The sequence below is a fragment of the Gigantopelta aegis genome, chromosome 12, assembly GCF_016097555.1.
Source record: "Gigantopelta aegis isolate Gae_Host chromosome 12, Gae_host_genome, whole genome shotgun sequence".
NCBI lineage: Eukaryota > Metazoa > Mollusca > Gastropoda > Neomphalida > Peltospiridae > Gigantopelta > Gigantopelta aegis.
The window spans coordinates 2,707,978-2,731,071 of NC_054710.1; the positions used below are offsets into that span (position 1 = coordinate 2,707,978).

Here is a 23,094-nt window from a genome sequence, read left to right on the forward strand (position 1 = left end):
CAAAGAGACATGAACACTCATATATATAGTCTTAAACAAAACTAGGTGAACTCTAATAAGAATTTACAATTGCCAAAATTGTAAGGTATATTAGCTGTGGGGAATGGTTATATGATAATACTGAATTAATTGGACAAGCATTACGTACTGGAGAATACCCTCGTGGGGCTATTTTTCAAGAATCCATTGTTAACCGTGTATTCTCCACATTAATCCATTATTCATTAAACAAAATCACGTGCCTGCTAAATTAACTTCTATTTTTTATGAAAACATTGGTTAAAATGGCAAAGAATAGTATATTTACAAAACTAATAACAAAAAACAACAGGATCCTTTCGTATCTAACCTGAATAATTCGGTCAAGAAAACCTCAGCAGTGGATAGTTGGCATTAAGCGTGATGCATGTGCTAAACGTGTAACCTCTGATTTCCGATTTAGTTTCCGACAATCTCCGTTGTGTTCCACCAGAATACATTACTATCACTAGTATCAGGTTTATAAGGCTTAAATTACATGTTCATTTGATGATGAAGATGCTTGGTCTCGTGGGCTAATGCGTTGTACTTGTTTACAATGTACAAGTTCTGTCGGCAGTAGGTTCGAATCCCTGATGTGAACTCATAAAACCTTCAAATAGCATTGTTTCACAGGTGTTGATTCATGAAAAATAATCTACACCTTAAACAATAGTGTGATGTCACAGGTATGGATTAACTTTGAAAATAGACTAAAGCCCGTTTTCATAACTGTTATTTCTCAGAGGTACGTGCATTTTCGGGATTATTAAAATGTAATTCGTGTCATTGCAAATACCAGGATGACAATAGACACTTCGAAAGTACGGAAATGGATATTCTAAACAATAAAATATAGTAAATGTCTGATTTCAATGATCACAAAACGACTACAATAATGAGAAATACGCCGTACTTTAAAAACGTGGGTCTATCTCTTTAACAAACCTGGCACTTTTGGCACTTTTTCTTCGTTTACGTCAAACTGGAAGGTGAGCTGATCATTTAGAGGCACCACAGTGGAGCTGTTTACAACAGAACCATCCTTCAGCTTGATCACAAAGTCTACAGCGTCAGATGCGATGTCATCCGTGCCGTGGATAACCTGTTCCTTGGTGTTTCTGTAACACATCAATGGGTTGCACAATTCTGTGTCAAATCACCCAGTGGGTTAAACCCGACCGTCTCAGATATTTATGAAACTTGGTATACTTGTTGGTTGGGATCCCACAGCACCAAATCCGAAATTTTAGTGGTGTGGGAGATACGGCCCCCCACATTTTGAGGTTTTCGACCAAAATGGGCGTGGCCACCAACTTTTGAACCCTTATATCTCAGGAACTACTGGGCCAATCTTCATACATTTAGAAAATGTACATTGTAATGCACTGTATCAATCATCCGTGCAGGTATGCATTTTTAAAATAGATATTGTGGCTAAACAAAAAAGATTACACCTCTGAAACTTTTATATGTTTCAGTTAACATGTAGGAGATTAAATTTCAAGAAAGGTTATCTCAAGGTCATGTGATCCACAAAGGTCAATTTCAAGGTCATAACAAAGGTTAAAAGGTCAGTGTACCCCAACATTCTCCAATCTGAACAATAATGGCAGATTTGGAATCCTTGTCAAATTGCCTTTCCAACAATTTTTATGAAGATTTGCCCAGTAGTTCCTGAGATATGAGGATTCAAAGGTTGGCGGCCACGCCACTTTTGGCCAAAAATCTCAAAATGTGGGGGGCCATATCTCCCACACCACTGGTCCGATTGACCTAGAATTTGGTGCTGTGGTATCCCAATCAACAAGTATACCAAGTTTTTGTAAAAATCTGAGATGGTCGGGTTTAAAATATCTGGGGGTTTTGGGTGATTTGACACAGAATGACCCCAATGTACAAACATATATGTGCTTGTTGTTGGGGTTTGGGGTTTTAAAAAAATTATTTATTGATTTTTAAAAAAACAATTTGGCATTGCAATTGTACAACTGATTTCTAGCAGGAAATACACACACACACACACACACGCACGCACGCACGCACGCACGCATACACACGCGCGCGCTTCCTACGCCAGTAGTTTGTTTTGTTTAACGACACCACTGTGTAACACTATACACACGTTTGGAAGTACTTCTAATCTAAATTAATATGGGTTTTTTTCCATTTCGGTCATTTTCGTTTACTTCGGGGCAAAAGTCAATCCCACACTCTATTTAAAAAATGGACGCCCGTACGCCCATGGGTATCACGTCACTCACCCATCAGAGTCTTGGCTTGTGAAGGCCGCTGAGGTATAGCCCAATGGGTCCACCGACAGGTATAGATCCTAGTCCGACCGCGCATCATGCGAGCACTTTATCACTGCGCTACATCCAGCCCTCCTGTGTAGTTTGAACAACGAGCTGTCTATTAAACATCGACTTGAAGCTGTACCGTATAATGTAGATCTGTTTGTTTATAGACAGTATTGACCGTGCCGGAGGTGACTCCATCACAGGCTATGAGTGTTTAGATAACACTTGCTGTACTGGGCTGACTCCACTACAAGCTGTGATTGTTTATAAACAATACTAACCGGGTTGGAGGTGACTTCACCACAGGCTGTGTCCAGTAAGTCCAGTTCTAGAGTTCCATTTGAGTCTGGGAACGTACAACCTTCCGTATCCTTTTCACCATCAACGTAGATGACGCCGTCAAAAGTCCCAGCTGGGGACAACGTGATCTTCATGGACGACACCTTACACTCCACAGTATCTGAAAGACAGATAACATAAGTAATCCAGTATTTCATAGTTCTACTTTAAACCGTACACTCCACAGTATCTGGAAGAGAGATAACCTCATTAATCCAGTATATAATAGTTCTACTTTAAACCGTACACTCCACAGTATCTGGAAGAGAGATAACCTCACTAATCCCGTATGTCATAGTTCTACTTAAAACCGTAGACTCCACAGTATCTGGAAGAGAGATAACTTCATTAATCCAGTATTTCATAGTTCTACGAAAAACCATACACTCCACAGTATTTGGAAGAGAGATAACCTCATTAATCCAGTATATCATAGTTCTACTTTAAACCGTATACTCCACAGTATCTGGAAGAGAGATAACCTCATTAATCTAGTATGCCATAGTTCTACTTTAAACCGTACTCTCCACAGTATCTGAAAGAGAGATAACCTCATTAATCCAGTATGTCATAGTTTTACGTAAAACCGTACACGCCACAGTATCTGGAAGAGAGATAACCTCATTAATCCAGTATGTCATAGTTTTACGTAAAACCATACACGCCACAGTATCTGGAAGAGAGATAACCTCACCAATCCAATATGTCATAGCTCTACTTTAAACCGTATACTCCACAGTATCTGAAAGAGAGATAACCTCATTAATCCTGTGTATCATAGTTCTACGTAAACCCATACACGCCACAGTATCTGGAAGAGAGATAACCTCACCAATCCAATATGTCATAGCTCTATGTAAAATACGTGAACAGAAAACTACCCCAATACTAGCTTTGGGAATTGGTTGAAATTTCACCATCTATCATCGATTATATTCGGTTAACTCCTACCGATCAACTTTTGATAACACAATTGTTTAGAAGCAAGTGAACGTAAGAAGACTGCCATGTTGGACACTATAAAGTGTTACGTTTGCCTTTAATAACTATGTTATATCTGATTTGTTTATAAATACTCGAAAATAAACTCCACCCTAAAAATATTAACATGAATTCTGTAAGCTCAACTGTAGGAACATAAATAGTTAACATCTGTGATATTAATCCAGTTTCTTAAAATACGTGAACTGAAAACTACATCTTTAATATTAATCCAGTATGTTATAGTGTTTCTTAAAATACGTGAACTGAAAACTACATCTGTAATATTAATCCAGTATATTATAGTGTTTCTTAAAACACGTGAACTGAAAACTACATCTGTAATATTAATCCAGTATGTTATAGTGTTTCTTAAAACACGTGAACTGAAAACTACATCTGTAATATTAATCCAGAATATTATAGTACCTACAGTATCAATCCACTATACCCTGGCGCTGCATAAACCCTGACAGCATAACATTACCTCTAATATTTACTCATCATTTTACAGTGATATTCGAAACAATTAAAATAAAAACTACCTCTGTAATATTAATTTAGAATCTTTCATCTTACGTACAACACTATACTGTTAACCCGATATATTATAGTACTACGTAAAAGACGTAGACTGAAAACTACCTATTGTTATATTGCAGTAACACAATATATTGTCATGATTTGATGACTACATACGTTTCTATATTTTCCGTTAAATATTAAACTTTAATGGTTCAAACAATGAATATAATAAAGAAGGTTTATTGGTAAAACAAAGTTCTCGAAAATGTCGAAACATATACCTATAATTTAGGTTTAACTTCCAATAATAATAAAACTATTCAGTGTAAAGCCAAAATTTACCCAACAAGCTACAAAATAATTATATCCAAAGCTAAAGATAATCTATCAATAGAATGTAAATTAACATTGTTTGACACTACGGTATTACCTATCCTTTTATGTGGATGCGAACTATAGGGTTCCGAAAACATGGATATTAAACATATAGACAATGTTGCCCGAAGCGCGTCCTCCTTGTTGAAAAAAACGCACACTGATATTCATGGTATATGGAGAACTAAGACTTATACCACTTAATTATCGAACAAAGAATGATTAGTCTCTGGACTAGAATTATATCTGGCAAACAAGCAAACGTATCCTTTTCATTACATGAATTCGTGTTTCGTGACTCTTCCCTAAATAAAACAATCATTTAATAGCTTAGGTATGATAAATATACGGCTCTCCCAAAGATTCTCTACAAAAACAGATTTTTGAACGTATCAAATTAAGACAGCATGACCAGTACCTTTAAACGTGGAACAATAATACTGCGTTTTCCTCAAGAGGGAAAACTAACTTAATGTTAAAATTAACCTAACACTAAGACAAATACGTAACCATAATGCCAGGAATATTTTGGATCACCATACGTAAATTTAGAGCATCGAATCACTACCTCCCAATTGAAATAGGACGAAGGAACAACACTCCTGTAAAATCAGTTATACACACTATGTGACTAGTGATGCAACGATACATCAAACTATCGATATGTTGCGATAGTCAGTGCCTCGATAGCAATGCATCGATAGTTAATGCAGCTGATTCAATCATTGCAATGTTAATTATGCATAGTGAAATATGGTCTACGACCAACGCGTAATCTCACTACCTAGTGACATTATTACAAATAACTAAGTACAAACACAGACACACAAACACCGTATATCTCTCACCGTATATTTTCATAATCTGCGCTGAAATTTGAAGTATATTCGTAAGAAACAACAAAAGTATTAAAGGTATTACCTTTGATTGCATTGAATATTAAATATGTAATATGCTGATGACACTACTTTTATTCTTAATGGATTTTCCGAGTCTCTGAACAGTACAATGACAGTTCTTGACTATTTCGCTGAAATTTCTGGCCTAAAAATAAACTACACTAAATCTAAAACAATTTGGATAGGAAGCAAAACGTATTCTAAAGATGTTTACCATCATACTCGCTGGAAGTTAGAATGGGGTGTAGACCAATTTATTCTGCTTGGCATAAACTTTACAAAAAATATAAATGAAATCATAATATCTAATTTTGACTCTAAAATCAAGCAAATGAAGAACCTGATAAAAAAGTTTTGGTCATTTAGAAAGCAGTAGGAAGAATTAGAATTCTCAAAACTCATATATTTATTAATAGCATTACCAAATCCACCAAAATACATTAAAGAAGATATAAATAAAATGCTTTTCAAATTTATTTGACTAAATAAACCCGAAGAAATTAAGCGAGATATATTAACACAAGATTACAGATATGGTGGTTTAAAAATGCCAAATATACATCATATTATGACCTCTTTAAAATCGTCTTGGATGAGAAGACTTTTTCTAAACAACACAAAATGGGTAAATTTATTTAAGTCAACCACTGGTCTGACTACAAAATATCTTATTATTCATGGAGATTATTCCATTACAATAAAGCAGAAAAATATCCAAAATATGTTTTGGAAAGATGTTAATACAGAAAACACAAAATCATAAAAATACAGAAGATATACAAGGACTGAATATTTGGTGCAATACTAGTGAATGCTATAAAATCTTTCTTACACTCATTACAAAACATTAGCAATACAACATTCATCCCTACAAAAATACCTATATTACGTTTTAAAATGAAAATTAGGCTAAATCGAAAACACGAGAAGTAAAGCTTTGTACAATATTTTAAATACTAAATATGTAATACCAAAGTCACAAACAGAATATGCATATAAGGGTTTAACATATGATTGTTGTATATGGGAAAAGTTTTATGCTCTACCCTTCAAATGTGTAAAAGATACAACCCTGTTATGGTTTCAGTATCGATTGCTCCATCGGATTGTAGCTACAAATTGTTTCTTACAGATGATACACTATGTAGATTCAAATAAGTGTAGTTTTTGTAAAAATGTCCCTGAAACCTTACAACACTTGTTTTATGATTGCGATAAAACAAAATATATATAGAATGCATTGGAGGAATGGATATTTGAAAAAATAGACGTTAGAATTTCTCTGAATAAGCATACAGTTATGTTTGGTATGATAAACAGTGATATGAACCAAGTAATTAACTAGTTAATAATCAATATAAAACATCACATTTATAGTCTGAAAATTCTAAACAACAGTGTTAATTTTAATGTTATAAAAACGAAACTGCAAAAAATATTTCAAATAGAAAGACGAACGTTGGGAAAAGTGGCTTAACCTTTTCAGTGCTGATGAGCCTACATAAAATCCTAAATGTTTCTTTTTATAGGGCGGTAACCTTTTCTGTCTTTATAGTCTTTGCTTTAAAAATACAACAGAAAAAAACAACAAACGAAAAACCCAACAACTCTGTAGCTTGTTTGGAAAACCCCCCCAACAAAAAACAAACAAAACAACAACAACAACAACAACAAAAACCTGTTTGCCATACTTCTTCTGGAACCTCACCTATTTTTACCATACATCATTCCTATTTCTAGATACCAAGTGTTGTTCTTACTAAATTAGACACCCATATAGAGCAGTTTATAAAACCCCCAAAAAACAACCAAAACATTTGGGTGTTGATAGACAAACCTTTCCTCTATGCTCTATAGTCGTAGTTTGTAAATCGAAAAAATAGCGCGCCACAATTACTTACATGATAGACTGGTTCTCAATAATACCATAACGACGCCTTGTAATATCATTCGTGTAACGCATGTACCATTGTAGCCCGAACGCTGAAATTAATATTTGAGCTTCTACAGAGACGAGCCAAATAATATCCAATAATGGTTTCGAATAAACTAGTATTTAATAGAGCCATCTGTTAGAGTAAACATTAAAATACTTATAATAGGAAATAAAAAGCATTATACATTTTGGGGCGGAACTCCAATTCTCGCGGGAGTGCGTTCGCACCCGTCGCACCCACCTTAGCTACAGGCCTGGCGTGCAGGGAAATTTGTAACGGGATCAAAGCAGTCTCCGACTGAGTCTGTGTGTCGGACTCACGTCGAGAGTGCTAAACGCCAGAATTTCTAAGGAAAACCCTAAAAATTGTGAAAATTAAATGTCCAGAAATGCAATGTCATGCATCTATACGTATAATTCATCCTGAAAAACAGAGGGGTACCATCGACGTCCAAAACTGCGTGCACCTAACGACAAAACATGAACACGATTACATTTTTCAGCTACGACATGTGAAACAAAATAAATTGCAATCAGTTAACGTGAAAAATCAACAATGTGGACCTAAAACAAATCCACTCTAGTAAACAAAAGTGAAGCACCTTTCAGTAAACATGAAAGAGTGCAACGTTTCCAACTGCGTTCAGGTGCATGCGTTTGCAAAGAGTACCGTACCGCTCATGTGCGGTTCGTCGTTTTCCATTTTTAAGGCCACTACATGAAAAATATATGTTTCTTAAATATGCACAGTTGACGAACACGTTGTTTAATTTGTTTGTTTCTTTGTGTGTGTTTTTTAAAGGAAATATTCAGTTTGTCAGCGTTCTAGTCCGGTCCGCGTTTTCCCAACACACATCGCTAACGCTTGATATCAATACTGATAGGCAATACGTTCATATCAGTGAATAGTTTATAAAATATATTTTAAAAGTTATTTAATTGATTCTTAATTAACACAATTTATACACTCAAACTTATTTACAATTGTTGGGAGTGGATTATGAATACTATTCACTATAGTATAGGCACAGAAATGTAGCATACATTTTGCAGATCCAATATAATAATTGAAAAAATATTCTAACAACAGGGGACTTAAAAATCATAAAAATTAAATATTTGGCCTTGTTGATCTGGCACGTGTTATGTCATGTCATATGCATCGAATGTTAATTCATCTTTCTCCATTGTAAGTCAATTGCCACGAGTCATGTGAACCAAATATCGGTAGTTTTAAGGAATAAACAAAAACGACTTAGTAAAATTAATGACTTTAGGGGTTTGTAAAGTTTTCTATTTAGATATTTACTTGTTTGAACTTTACTGGAAATGAATATATTCCTGAACTGTAAAACAAACCCTCACTAATGAACGACTAGCAGACGACAACAAATCGGATGTTGATTGCGTGAACCATTATGAGAAAATAAACCTCACTAATGAACGACTAGCAGACGACAACAAATCGGATGTTGACTGCGTGAACCATTATGAGAAAACAAACCTCACTAATGAACGACTAGCAGACGACAACAAATCGGATTTTGACTGCGTGAACCATTATGAGAAAACAAACCTCACAATGAACGACTAGCAGACGACAACAAATCGGATGCGGACTGCGTGAACCATTATGAGAAAACAAAAGCTCACTAATGAACGACTAGCAGACGACAACAAATCGGATGTTGACTGCGTGAACCATTATGAGAAAACAAACTGGACGGAGTTGCAAGCATAACGCAGTTAGGTAGTCGACGATATATATTCTTTTAATATTTAAACTCGCCCGTCATTACCCTCCCCTCTAAAAAAAACCAAAACAAACAAACAAACAAACAAACAACAGTAAACAGCAAAACAATAGGAAAAAAAACAAAAAAACCCAACAACAACCAAATGTTTTTTTTAAAAATAAATAAATAAATAAAAATAAAATACAATACAATAATAATAATGCTATTCACTGTGAATTCATTAACCCAAAGTAACATATTTTTGATGATCATTCTAAAGTAAGCTGTTAATTTTTTGTTGTGTTTTTAGAATTTTATTTTACATTAACAAATTAAAGGAAATAAACGTATTTAGTAATTCAGGGCTTACAAGTGCTTTGTATGTGAAATTGTTTAAAACATACTGTTTAATTTTGATTTAAACTGCCTACGTTTTGGGACAATTTAATTTTTTGTGGGCAAGTGAAATGTGAGTTAATTGCCCGGCGGGCAATAGAAACTTTTAGAATATGGACAGCCCTGCATGCAGCAACTGCATGGGACAATTTGTGAGGCCAGAAAGGATTTATTTATCCCCTGTGCCATGGCGTTAATATCTATGTATGTAATAGTCAACCTCGACATACATACAATATATAGATATTCATACATCATTACATATGCATACATAAATACACACACACACACACACACACACACACACACACACACACACACACACAGGCACAATACATATTGGAATACTGAGGTAAATAATTTTGCGAAATAGCTATTCATATTACTGTTATCAAGCGATTTAAGAATTCACGATACTATTGCAATACTATTGCACTAGTACTATCACTATTGCGATACTATCACAGTAGTATGTAACTATTGGAATACTAAAACTGACCGAAATAACACCCCTATATTTGATTCTAATGATACTAGCCATGAATATCGTCATATATTATATTGTGTCTTCTTTAAGGAACCCCGAAATTGTTCTTAACACAATTGGTTTTTAAAAAAAATCTAAATCCAGATATAAGTACCCTGAAATTTAAAATGTGACTGACCAGTAATAAAGCAGGTGTCCTACGAAAAGTCCATACATTAATTAAAATCATTAATGATAAGTTCCGAAGAAGAAGAAAAAAAAAAAAAAAAAAAAAATATATATATATATATATATATATATATCAATATATAATACACCACATCACTCGAAGCATTGTATTATATATACATATACATATACATATATCATATAATATCTTACATTTTCAGTGCAATCGAAGTATCTGATATTTTTCATATCACATACTTTAAGAATTTGATAACTTTGCAAATTAGATGTAAATTACTCGGTCTCGGCACTAGGTTTATTGACATTTGAGCAAACGTACTTGGGTGACACTCCGTGATTGACGTATGCATTTATAGTCATCAAATAAAAGCATTTCAATGGCAATTTGACACTGAAAGCTGTCCAGCGTTCAAAAAACCAAAAAAAACAACGTTAGGGATAACTTTATTTTGATATAAGGATATCCAAAATGACGTCAGATGTTCGCGTAATACAATTTTTATTCTCTCTCTCTCTCTCTTCTTCTTAAGACAGTTTTTTTTTTTTATCTACATCCAGATATAAATACCGTAAAATTTAAAATGTGCTTGATCAGTAATAAAATAGGTGTCCTACGAAAAGTCGATAAATTAATTAAAATAATTAATGATAAGTTCTGAAAGCCAAAAATATATCTGTATCAATATATAATACACCACATCACTCGAACCATTGTATTATATATATATATATATATATATATATATATATATATATATATATATATATATATATATATATATATATATATATATATATATGCTTTTATATATTACAATTTATTGTTTAATACTGTCCTTGGACATTGAAGACATGTTTGTGTTAATTCCAGTCCATGGAAATGTAGTACTTTTATTTAATTGTAAAATGGTTTAGTGTGTGTTGTTGTTATTGTTGTTGTTTTACCAGTCTCCATGGAAAACGAGATGGACAACAGATGTTGTTCTTTTCAGGATATGTTGCCGCCAGGCAGCAAAAATACATTTTAAAAATCGCGGATCTACTGATATTAATAACAGTGTTATACATCAACATATTGTACATAATTATCGTCTGTGGCCCTGTATTTTGTTCAAGGGAGATAACTGTAAACTCACATCGCTTGTTTTCACATTGTTCACCATACAAGTTTGCGGGACAGTAACAGGCCTTGGTTCCTCCCTTGTTATAGCAGAGACCGCCATCAGTGCCACAAGAATCAGTTTCGCTGGTACACGGAGACTTGTTCTTCTCACCTGTAAAGACAATTATAAATCAGTTTGACTGGTACACGAAGATTTGCCCTTCTCTCATGTAAAGACAATTACAAATCTGTGTCACTGGTAGACGGAGATTTGCCCTTCTCTCATGTGAAGACAATTACAAATCAGTGTCACTGGTGCACGGATATTTGCCTTTCTCTCATGTAAAGACAATTACAAAGCAGTGTCACTGATACTCGAAGATTTGCTTTTCTGTCATGTAAAGACAATTACAAATCAGTGGCACTGATACACGGAGATTTGCCTTTCTCTCATGTAAAGACAATTACAAATCAGTGTCACTGGTACACGGACATTTGCCTTTCTCTCATGTAAAGACAAATACAAATCAGTGTCATTGATATACGATGTTTTGCCCTTCTCATCTTTTAAGTCAATTACAAACTGGTGTAACTGATACACGGGGATTTGCCCTTCTCACATGTAAAGCCAATCACAAGCCAATGTTCCTAGTGGATGGTAATTCCCACTTCTCACATGTAAAGACAATTACAAGTTGCCAGAGGCTCGCATTATAATTTGTATTCCTAGCATATTATATTGATGATACCAAAACACACTCTGGTAATATTGATCACATAATAGGTGGCGTACCCAGTAAAGTCACATAGTATATTCTACCGGATCACATACTGTCAGAATGTGATAACTTTATAGTCTAGGTAGTTATGTTCAATTTTTGAAGTTTGCATTTTTTTTTTTTTTTATCAAGTTAATAACATTTTGGTCATATGTTCCCATGACCTACCTGGACCAGAAATTCATTGGTAGCATTTTTTCTGAACCCTATCATGCCAGCCATCTTGAAATTCAAAATGGTTTTCATTTTCATATATCTCCACTACCATTTAACACAGAAACATACTTTTGGTGTTTATTAAATCATTATATGTCAGTGAGTTCAAAGATATATTTTTGTTATTCATCTTATCATGGCAGCCATCTTCAAATTCAAAATGGACGTCATATCAATGTATTTTTTCTCTATAGTTACTCCAACTTAACACAGAACAATAATTTTGGTCTCAGTTTACATTTATGTGCTCAGTTGATTATTTTGTAAAAACAAATTGTTGTCTGATCTTGGCAACCATCTTAAAATTCAAAATGGCTACCATATCTCAAATATCTCAACTCCACGTTAATGAAGAAGCACAACGCCTTGTATATGTACATTTCTGTAGTCCGTCAATTGGTTGATTTAATTTTTATAGTCATTCAATCATGTCTCTAACAAAAGTTCGGTGCACCTCGAACTTTGACACAGCCGGAAGTTATTTGGTTTAGTACTACCTAAAACGTTGTCATGAAATGTCTTATTTCAGTAGTTGTGCCAAAGTGTCCTTAACCAACCTCCATACAAGTATTCAAACAAATTGGAAATGTAGGAATACTGGGGCATTCCATGAAATGATTGTAACTATTTTATCTTCCTTTTGATTTGATTTTGTTGATGAATACAAAATTGTAACTATTTCATCTTCCTTTTGATTTGATTGTGTTGATGAATACACAATTGGTTTTACCACGTATCCTAAGTAATAATGCTTCCCACATCAATTGATCATCTATAGAGAAATCCTATTAGTATATTTATACTGTTCAAGTGTTTCTGTTATTGTTTCTTTGATTAAACTGATATATTTGAGGTCATGTAATAGTGAATTATTAAATTTTCAAAAACCCTTTCCTCTGTCAATTTCTTTGGTTTTAATTACAAGGTAATTGGTGAATGATCCGATTTAAAAATTGGTGGGATATTAGTAGAAGAGACTTGAGGACAAACGATTACGAGACATACGAGACATAGACAAGACTGCTTCAGTGGAGTTCGTGTCCTCTGAGGGGACCTTTTTACATAAGATATTATTTCTCTCCATGGAGCGACATGGTCTAATTTTTCTTTAAAACAATATAACCCTTTTTTAGCTTTAAGAGTATTCAATGGCTCATAATTAACTAAGTGAAGGATGGGGTCTTGAACTTGATTTAAGTCATCACAGATTAGTCTGAGAGAATAATTAACGAGCTAGGAGCAATTACGGATTATATGTCATGAGTGAACGAATCACGTAAACTCGTCTCTGCTTTTGACAGTGTCGGCAAACTATATTAACACAGTGTTGTATCGGAAGGCCTACATCTTAATGGTTCTCGAAAACAAAAAAAGAGCAAAACAAAAACAAACAAAAAAACCCACAAAAAAACATTGGTATATATTTTTTTGTTTTAATGTTTTAAACGTTATGTTACAATTCAGATACTGAGGAGAAAAGGTGAACCGTATACTGGGGATTTCCTTTGTGTCGTGAATTAATTTCCTCAAGAAAAAGTTCCACTGTTATGGGCTAGAGGACGAGGGTGTTGTGTTTCGTTTACTTAATATATATCAAGACTATATGCTATTTCTATTCATTACTTAGACCTAAAAAGGTGGGTTTATTAAATGCTTGATCGATCCGCATCGGTGGGCTCGTTCCAGCCAGAACGCCGTGACTGGTATAAAAAGGCCAAGGTATGTGATATCCTGTCTGTTGGATGATATATAAAAATTATCCCTTGCTAACAAAAAAACTTTGTAGCGGGTTTCCAAGGCGGTTGGGGTTTATTGTCTGTGTTGAGCGAATTTTATATGGGGTCATGCTCCCCCAGAAAATATATTTCAAATTTTTTTTAGCTTGGGCAGGTAAGGATTAATATGCTCTAACGTTGATGTGGTTAAACAAAACAAACTAATTTTACCCTTTCCAAACGAAAGAATATTTATTTGAATTTGTCGATTTTAACACACTTAAAATTAAGAAGTGAAAACGTTCATTGTCTACTTTAGTATATTTTATTAATAGTATATATACATGATCAGTGTTCTAACTGGGATTTTGATGGGGCAGGGCGCTAATTTAATTGTAGGGCATTTTTAACGCGAAAATCTTATTTTTGAGGCATGTTCTGGATATGATCGAATTTTGTACCTTCATAAATATCATATATGTAGAAATATCTATGCTAGTTTTAATTTTTAAAACGTTTTTGGAGGGAGGGGGACAACCAATTTCTAAACCCAAATTTATTATTATTAAATTTGGATGTTTGATGAAACAGTACATTCATCGCCGTTTGCAATAGTATTGTACGAATGTACTAAATATAGACACTATTAAAAAAATCTCGTTCCAGCCAGTGCAACACGACTGGTATGTGCCGTGGTATGTACTATCCTGTGTGTGGGATGGTGTAAATCCTATTCTTTTTTCTATTATATATAGTATTTATACCATTTAATATCATGCCCAAATGTAATTTAAAATAAATAAATAAAATAATTAAAAGAAATCAAGAAAAAAAAAAAAAAAGAGAATAAGGATATATTTGTAAGAAGTTGCTCACTGCATTTAAAAACGGCTATTATTGCATGTCACGGTCTAGATAGATTTCATTAAATAGCTTTTGCAGACATGCTTTTAACAAAATACAATTATGTCTACATAGACCAAATAACCAGTGTTGCTAATTTACTCTGTGCCATATTACAAAGATGCAATCAATGTGTCATTGATAAGGACTACCCTACAAATTCAAATACGCAAACGCACATGTTAACTGAAACAGGCTGTCGTTTGTGCTTTGTCAAGCAATGACAACAGGAGACGAATCGAGCATATACTTTAGACAATCTCCGTTCATAGCGAACACACACGCTTTTGTAAAAGTGCATTTGAGCTTCCATTTCATTTTTATTTTTTTATTTTTTTATTTTATTGTCCCCAGCTCATTTTGACGATGCCAGGGTTGGGGTGCCCTGATTCATCGCCTCACAGAATATGAATTAGATTATACACGCTAAATACTGGGAGTACATACACTTTGTGGTAGTATGCTGATCAAAGTAATAGTAATACTTATACAAATAATGTAGATGGTAATATATTTAATATTAATGCATATGTACATGTAGATAGTATTATAAATGGCTGGTTAATAGAAATATATTTAAATAGGCTGATTGATGTAATGGGGACATAAAATAAATATATAAGTCTAGAAAGAAAGAATGTTAAAAAGAGAAGTTATAGTAGGTAATTATAGTGATAAGTAATAATGTCAAACTTCACGTCAAGCGCTCGCTTGATAATTGTTTCTATTATCTTCCATCAAATTACTTTCTTGACTGAAGAGTCGTTTCCATGGTGCCCAGAGTGTATTATACTCTTCACATTTACAGTTTTTAAAACGAATATATGTTTCTAGTTCGTATTTATTTTGTAAAAAGTTTTGAGCAGCTATTATATTTATTATTTGTTTTTTCCATTTTTGTCTTGTATATATAATATTTAATGTTTATTAACAGCCAGTTTATAGATATGTCTTTTATATCGCCTATTTGTCCAAATAAAATAATTGTTTTATTTAATTTTATTCGAATTCCTTTTTTGTTTAAAATCCAATTTACAACAGCATGCCACAGATCAGTCACTTTATTACAATAGTAAAATAAATGTGTTAATGTTTCTGGTGAACTGCCACAGAACGTGCATTCATTAGTATCTATGTATTTAATTTTATGTAAAAAAGTATTAGTTGTTAGTATCTGGTGTATAATTCTGTATTGAAACCATATCAAAGTTGTATCTTTGATACTTATAAAAGGCACTCTATAATAGTTTCCCCATTCGTTTGAGTCAAAAGCAAAACCTTGGTTTCTACATCTTATTTTTGATGTTGGTGTAATAATTTCGTGATTTAATAGTTTATACATGTCTTTAATACCTGTTTGACTTTTAAGAATAATATTAAATTTTACCGGAAATACAGGATTAGTTAGCAATGTAAAGTGGGCATTTCATAGTTGTACATGATGTTATAATGTGGTGACCAGAGACTGTAACTTTAATACGTCAATGTGACACAACGGCTGCCATTGTTTTTATTATATTAACTAGTAAACCAAGAACTACTTACTCATAGACAAGCCACAGTTGTAGCCGGTGTAGCTGCTGCCACAATCACATGTGCCGTTGTCGCTGCATGTCTGTTCGTTAGCACAGTCCTGACCTTGACGTTTGCAGTCGAAGTAGCCTGTAATAGCACATGACATCAGTATAACCATCTACACTACTAAGTAATGAGAGAGAGAGAGAGAGAGAGAGAGAGAGAGAGAGAGAGAGAGAGAGAGAGAGAGAGAGAGAGAGAGAGAGAGAGAGAGAGAGAGAGAGAGAGACTGAGAGAGGTATGGACATAGAGAGAGAAGAAGAAAGAAGGGACAAAAGAGAGACAAATTATAAATTAGAGCAAAATAAGGGGTTAGAGAAATAGAGACTAAAAGTAGAGATATGAGAGCAAAAGGGATATGAGAAAGGAGACACACAGAACAAAACCGAGGTAGGGAGAAAGAGAGTGGGGAGAGAGACATAACAAAACCGAGGTAGGAAGAAAGAGAGTGGGAGACAGACAGAACAAAACCGAGGTAGGGAGAAAGAGAGTGGGGAGACAGACAGAACAAAACCGAGGTAGGGAGAAAGAGAGTGGAGAGAGAGAGAGACAGAACAAAACCGAGGTAGGGAGAAAGGGGGGGGGGGGGGGGGGGGGAACAGCGGGAGGGCTTCTTTTGTTGTATGGTGCTGGCTTTGTGGCTAGTTTTTAAACGTAATGATTTAAACGACAATTTAGACCGAACAAGGTGACAACTTGTCGAATAGTTTTGATAGTTGTAATAAATGCAAGAAAAACACACAGAAGCGTACGAGACATGGAGGGGAAGGGTCAAACACGAGGAAAACTGAGGTCTTTTTACCAACCCTATATAGCTGTTTGGTAGTAATGTTAATATTTAAAAACAACAACAACAACACAAAAAAAAAAAAATCTGGCATATTTTTTCATTAGTTAGTCGACCCAAAGATTAGGGAAATTACCTTTATTGTTGTAAGTGCGTTTTTTGAGCAATAGCGTTAAAGTGCCGTTTTGTAATAAACTTATTTTTTATATGTTATTTTGCCTATTAACATCTCAAAATCATTGTCAAACCTCAACAGGGCATGGACAACAAATTCCCATTCCAACTGTTATCAATTGTAACAAACAGACGTAATTATTTAAGTTTATTTCAAAACGACACACATGTACATTTTTCAAATGTGTCGTTTTCTAATAACGTGGCGAATTGTAATTATATTTTTATTATTATTTAAACTTAATCTAGGAAATTATTTCACCTTATTACAAAACGACAGACATGTACATTTTTCAAATGTGTTGTTTTCTAATAACATGGCGAATTATAATATTAAAAAAAAAAAAAAAATCTAATCTACTCTAACTTAATCTTGGAGCCGAAATATGTACCACCATACCAAATTTGGCATATTTTTTCATTAGTTAGTCGATCCACAGACTTGGGAAATTACAATTATTGTTTAAGTGCGTTTTTGGAGCAATAGCGTTAAAGTGCCGTTTTGTAGTAAACTTCATTTTTAATATGTTATTTTGATTATTAATATCTCAAAATCACTGTCAATCCTTAACGGGACATGGGCTCCAAATTCCCATTCCAATTTTTATCAATGGGCATTCGAGGTGCGCCAACTCCTCAATAGATGGCGTTACGCAACAACAAGGTCCCACGTGACATTATGGAACACAAGGAAGTAAACGACTTTGCGTCTATAACATTTTGTAAAAATTTCTATAAATAATGCCTTCTTCGTGTTTTTTGTGTTCCTCAATACCACGGAAGAAGGAAACCTTTCAAGTGACAAGATATTGTAAAAACAAAGACGGATTGTTGCTATGAGATGAGACAAATGCCACTTGAAAGTCGACCGTCAGTGTTATTTGTTTTTACAGACTGCATATATTCTGTGACAGAAGATTTTAAAATGTTACTATATTCTCCTGTAGATTCTGTTAGAATATAGTTTAGGTAATGCTAAAATATAAAATATTAATAACACGATGATATGATTTTTTTTCTTTTTGCTTAAAGGCACACTATCTCTATCACTGACATTATCACTTTGCATCTGCTATTTTTTCACCACTTTTACATTGTTTACGTCTAGCCTACTTTTCAGTTATAACTACACATTTAATTAATCAATCCTATAATTAATCTTTGCATAATTAATGTAAGGATATCAAATTGTAATGTGAAGCCAATCAAATTGTAATACGAAGCCTCTCAATATTTTATATAGAGCCAGGACATAGACCAGTGGCAAGGCAATCACCAAATGTGCGGTAGGTTTAATATTGATTTCCGCAATGGGTCCATTGGGCTATTTTTCATTCTATCCAATACTCCACAAATGGTGTCACAAAGGCTATGGTATGTACCATCCTGTCTGTGGGATACTGCATATATAAAAGATTGCTTGCCTCCAGTCAGAAAGAATAGCCCATTGTGTGGTGGAAGCAGGTTTCCTCTCTCATTATCTGTGTTGTCCGTATCCATATAACCTTACATACACGTGTACCATGCATATAATAATAAAAAAATTAAAATAATATTTGGATAGTGGAGGTGTTATTGTGAGTTTTTTTTCTCAAATTACTGGTAGGATATACATGTATTATATTTGTTTGCACAAAATCATCCCCCCCCCCCCCCACACACACACACACCTCCTCCCGGCATCTTTATACTGATTCCAGTAATATTATTATACTATATAAATTATAATGTTATTTTTTTATAACATCTTTTATGATGTTGTTTTGCCCTTGTTACCAGTTTGCCCGAGTCATTTCACATGTTTTAAAGATTTCTAAATAAGGAAAGAAAAGGAACAATAACCCAATAACACCCCCTCCGCCCAAATATTATTTTAATATTATTTTGTGTATATTTGATAGATGTTTGGCTGTGTAATAGCTGCAAGTTTCTTTTCTCACTAGTCCAAGTGCCAAAAATACCATACATGTATGTCAAATACTAAGTACTAAAGTACCTATACCATAGGATCTGCGGAGGCTCTTTAAACAGACAATCCTGTTATTTCCTATTTGTTGATTTAAAAATAAGTGCAAAATATATTAAGCTTAGCTACATGAATACATTTGTATTATAATTGAATTTTGCATTTCAGTTACAGAACTAGTATGGTTCCTTAAAGACTGAAGCTAGAAGCCATTCTATGCTTGTTTTTATGGATAGAACCTGATTTATTGTTTTGTTGGGACAGGACAAGCAGACTACAAAATGGAAACAATAAAAAAAGTGCCAGATTCGTATTCAGATGATGAAACAAAGTTTTTATGTTTCAGGATAATTGTTCCTTAGAGAAAAAAAAAGTAATAAGTGTCAATATGTCAGATGTTGAAGTTGTGAGATACAGTGAATATCAGACTGTACTTGGAACATTGGGTACTGGATATTTTGTATATATTATTATTATTATTTTTATTTATTTTTTACAAATATTTATTGTCCCAGATATTTATATATTGATAATGTCAGGGTTGGGGCCCTGAAATCATTATCTTACAATAGATACATAAATATAAAGTGCATTCAATAAAATTATTAGTTAATTGAAACAGTAATATTTGGAGCACAAAATAATATTAATGACAGAATAAATATATAATAAAAGAGAATTTAAACAGCTAGACAGAGAGAAAAGAAAAGAAAATCCAAATACAGAAAACAAACGTTAATGGCGTTTAGGTTACAAAAAAACAAGAACAAAAAATCAGTATGTGTCTTACATTGAAGTTATTTTTAAATATTATGGCTAAGTTTAATTTTCTAGACATCTAGGTACTGTAATTTTTGTTATGCTTTGAAAGACCAAAAATTAGTCCACTGAAAGTTGTCATCCGATGTAAGCCATAAAATAATGGTAATACAATTGATATGAAACCGGTGTAAACGGAATGCAAGTCCGTAGAAACAGTGGTCTGCCCGGACTTTTATCTCCTAGGAATGCAGGTCCTAGGTCTAATATACCTAGGATTGCAAGTCCTAGGACTTACGTTCCTTAGGAATACTGGTCTGACTGCCAGGATATGAAGTCCGGGCCGGACTTGTATTCCTGGACAATCAAAATTTAAGACCGGTCGTACACATAAAAATTAAATTATAAATGTAAACAACACGAAAAACAGTTTCCTTTTTGGTTTATTTAATTAACTTAGGATATTAGCGCCTTTCTTTATTTAAATATTTTTTATTTATTCCAATATTTTCCATTTATATAGTTTGCAAGAGTTTGTACACATTTTGTTCACCTTATTACATGAGCAGAACCAAGGTCTTTATTCATTGCGTGTTGTTCTAACTAATAAAACTCAAAAACATCTCCCCTGCATAGTTTATTGAACATGTGCCTGCTTTGTCAATTTTGCTCATTTTAAAAATTAATTTGGTCTAACATATGACATATCAGACTCTAGCCTCTATGATATCTTAGTCCCAACAAACCATACCATCGATAAACAAATATGTTAAATGTTTTTTTTTTTGTATTAATATTTATCAATTAATAGAAATATCAATGACTAAGAGTGGGTTTCAGCAGCTCAATGGGCTACTAGACCGACTAAAACAAAACAGTAATCATAGAACAATTATCATACTGTTAATAATATGCACACACAATTTACAAAGATCCTTTTAAATAGACTAACTACTTATGACACTTTTAGACCTGACCGTTTTGGTCGCAATAGTCATTCAGACTCCCTTTTTAGGAGAAGGGGTGGGGGAGGCATGCTGATCATTATTGCCCGAATGAAACGACAATGTCCAAATCTGGAACACAACGTATATTTATATTCGCATTACTACCAAAACGCTAAATAGGATTCCAAACAAATCAGTCTGAATTTTTACATGGATTACAACTAATATTGTGAGTAAAATAATGGAAATGCATGGTGAAGATTTTAGGTCAGGTCATTCTGCCCGAACATGTCCATTGCCCCCCCCCCCCCCACTGGGGGAGTGACGTGCCCCCCCCCCCCCCCCCCGACTGACACCTCCACCCAGTATCGAACGCTTAAGATGTTCCTAACGGCCAGGTATTATAATACAGACCCTTTCCCCAACTCATATCTTATGCTTTTCATGGTCGAAACTACCATAAGGCAGTCAGTGATAATTAATTTCAAGTGTTTTGATGCTATTTTTAATTGTTCATCAATAAAAAAAGAATCACTTTTTTAATGCTTATTATTCCTGTTATTTTATATTGTAGTAACTGGTCATTATAGTACTAGTTGTAAGTAACTACTAGAACTAAGGAAAGTTTTATTTCAGGGATTTTCAGGAATCATATATATGTAATAAGCAAACTATCGGAAATAAATTCCAGAGGACTAGGAATACTAGGATTGAAAGTCCGGTGGACTAGGGGTACCAGGAATAAAAGTCCCACGGACTTACATTCCTCGAAATGCACGTCCCACAGACTAAAATTCCTAGGGATACAGGTCCCACAGACTAGGATTCCGAGGAATGGAAGTCCGATCGGACAAAAATTAAGAAAATCACAATTAATCAGATTGTGACTTACCGTCAAAATATAAACTTACAAAACATATTATTAAGAATTATGTTGGTGCATATCGAAATTGTCTTTTGTTGTTCACCAAATGTTAGTTATTTTGGAGTTACCAGTTTTCTGTAGATGCATTATATACTTTTGAAAAACGCAAGATATTCGTCCGACTTCAATATGCTGACAAAAATGTAAGACGATTACAAAAATTCACTCACGTATCTGATCCACAAGTCTATGACGTAACAAAATAATTAAGTTGATACTCAAACTTAAAAATAATATTTTGACATAGAGATTTGAACCCACAATAATCTTGAGAGACTCGTATACTTGTCCATCACACTACGAGGGAAGCCTGCCAAAACCTCACTTTTTTTCTCGTGTCTTTCTGGCAGCTCGTGCAAATTGCAGAGTATAACAAACGGACATCTAATTTGCCGGACTAGTATTTCTGTTACTGTTGTAGAAGGAATTTAAGTCCGGTAGGAATACAAGTCCTAGGATAAAAACAACTTTAAAATAAACCAGGAATGAAAGTCCGGGTAGGACTATGGTTCCTAAGCTATGGAGGTCCGATAGGACTACTGTTCCTACGGACCTGCGTTCCTTTTACGTCGGGTTTTTCTACCTAGACTATTATTCAGTAACAGTTCACGTTATTTGTATGAGTAAAGCCTACATGAAATTGGGTTCTGGATAGTTAATTCTTTTAATTTGTTTTAATTGCCCCAGATCAAACAGACAATGTCATGGTTGGGGATCCTCGAATCATTGCCTTACAATGGTAATACATATTGTAAGGATGTGTTATGAATGAAAATCAGGTAGATACACAACTTCCTATAATATAAAAATATACATTTCCAATGTTCTGCAACAGAGAAAGTGAAGTGTATCGCATGTGCTTGAACGTTTTTTAGGGGTTTGTTTTACATAATTGTGTTTTCTATTTCTAAATTATGATGTTTTGCATGTTTTTGGTTTTATATTTTTAGACATTTATAAATGCGTTCTGTTTACATACATTAGGGTTCATACCCCCCTCCCCCCAAAAAATCCCCACAAATGCATTGACATTAATTGGCTTTGATTTGGGCGAGGGAGATAGAG

General features: G+C 34.0%; 1 protein-coding gene across 1 annotated transcript in view; it reads right to left on the minus strand.

The window, feature by feature from the left end:
- LOC121386565 (EGF-like domain-containing protein 1) overlaps positions 1 to 16,577 on the minus strand; it is a 344,832-nt gene extending 328,255 nt beyond the window's left edge. The window contains exon 1 of the mRNA XM_041517511.1: positions 16,442 to 16,577. Within this exon, the coding sequence (XP_041373445.1) occupies positions 16,442 to 16,577 (136 nt within the window). The remainder of the gene's footprint in view (positions 1 to 16,441) is intronic.
- Between the last annotated feature and the right edge of the window lie 6,517 nt (positions 16,578 to 23,094).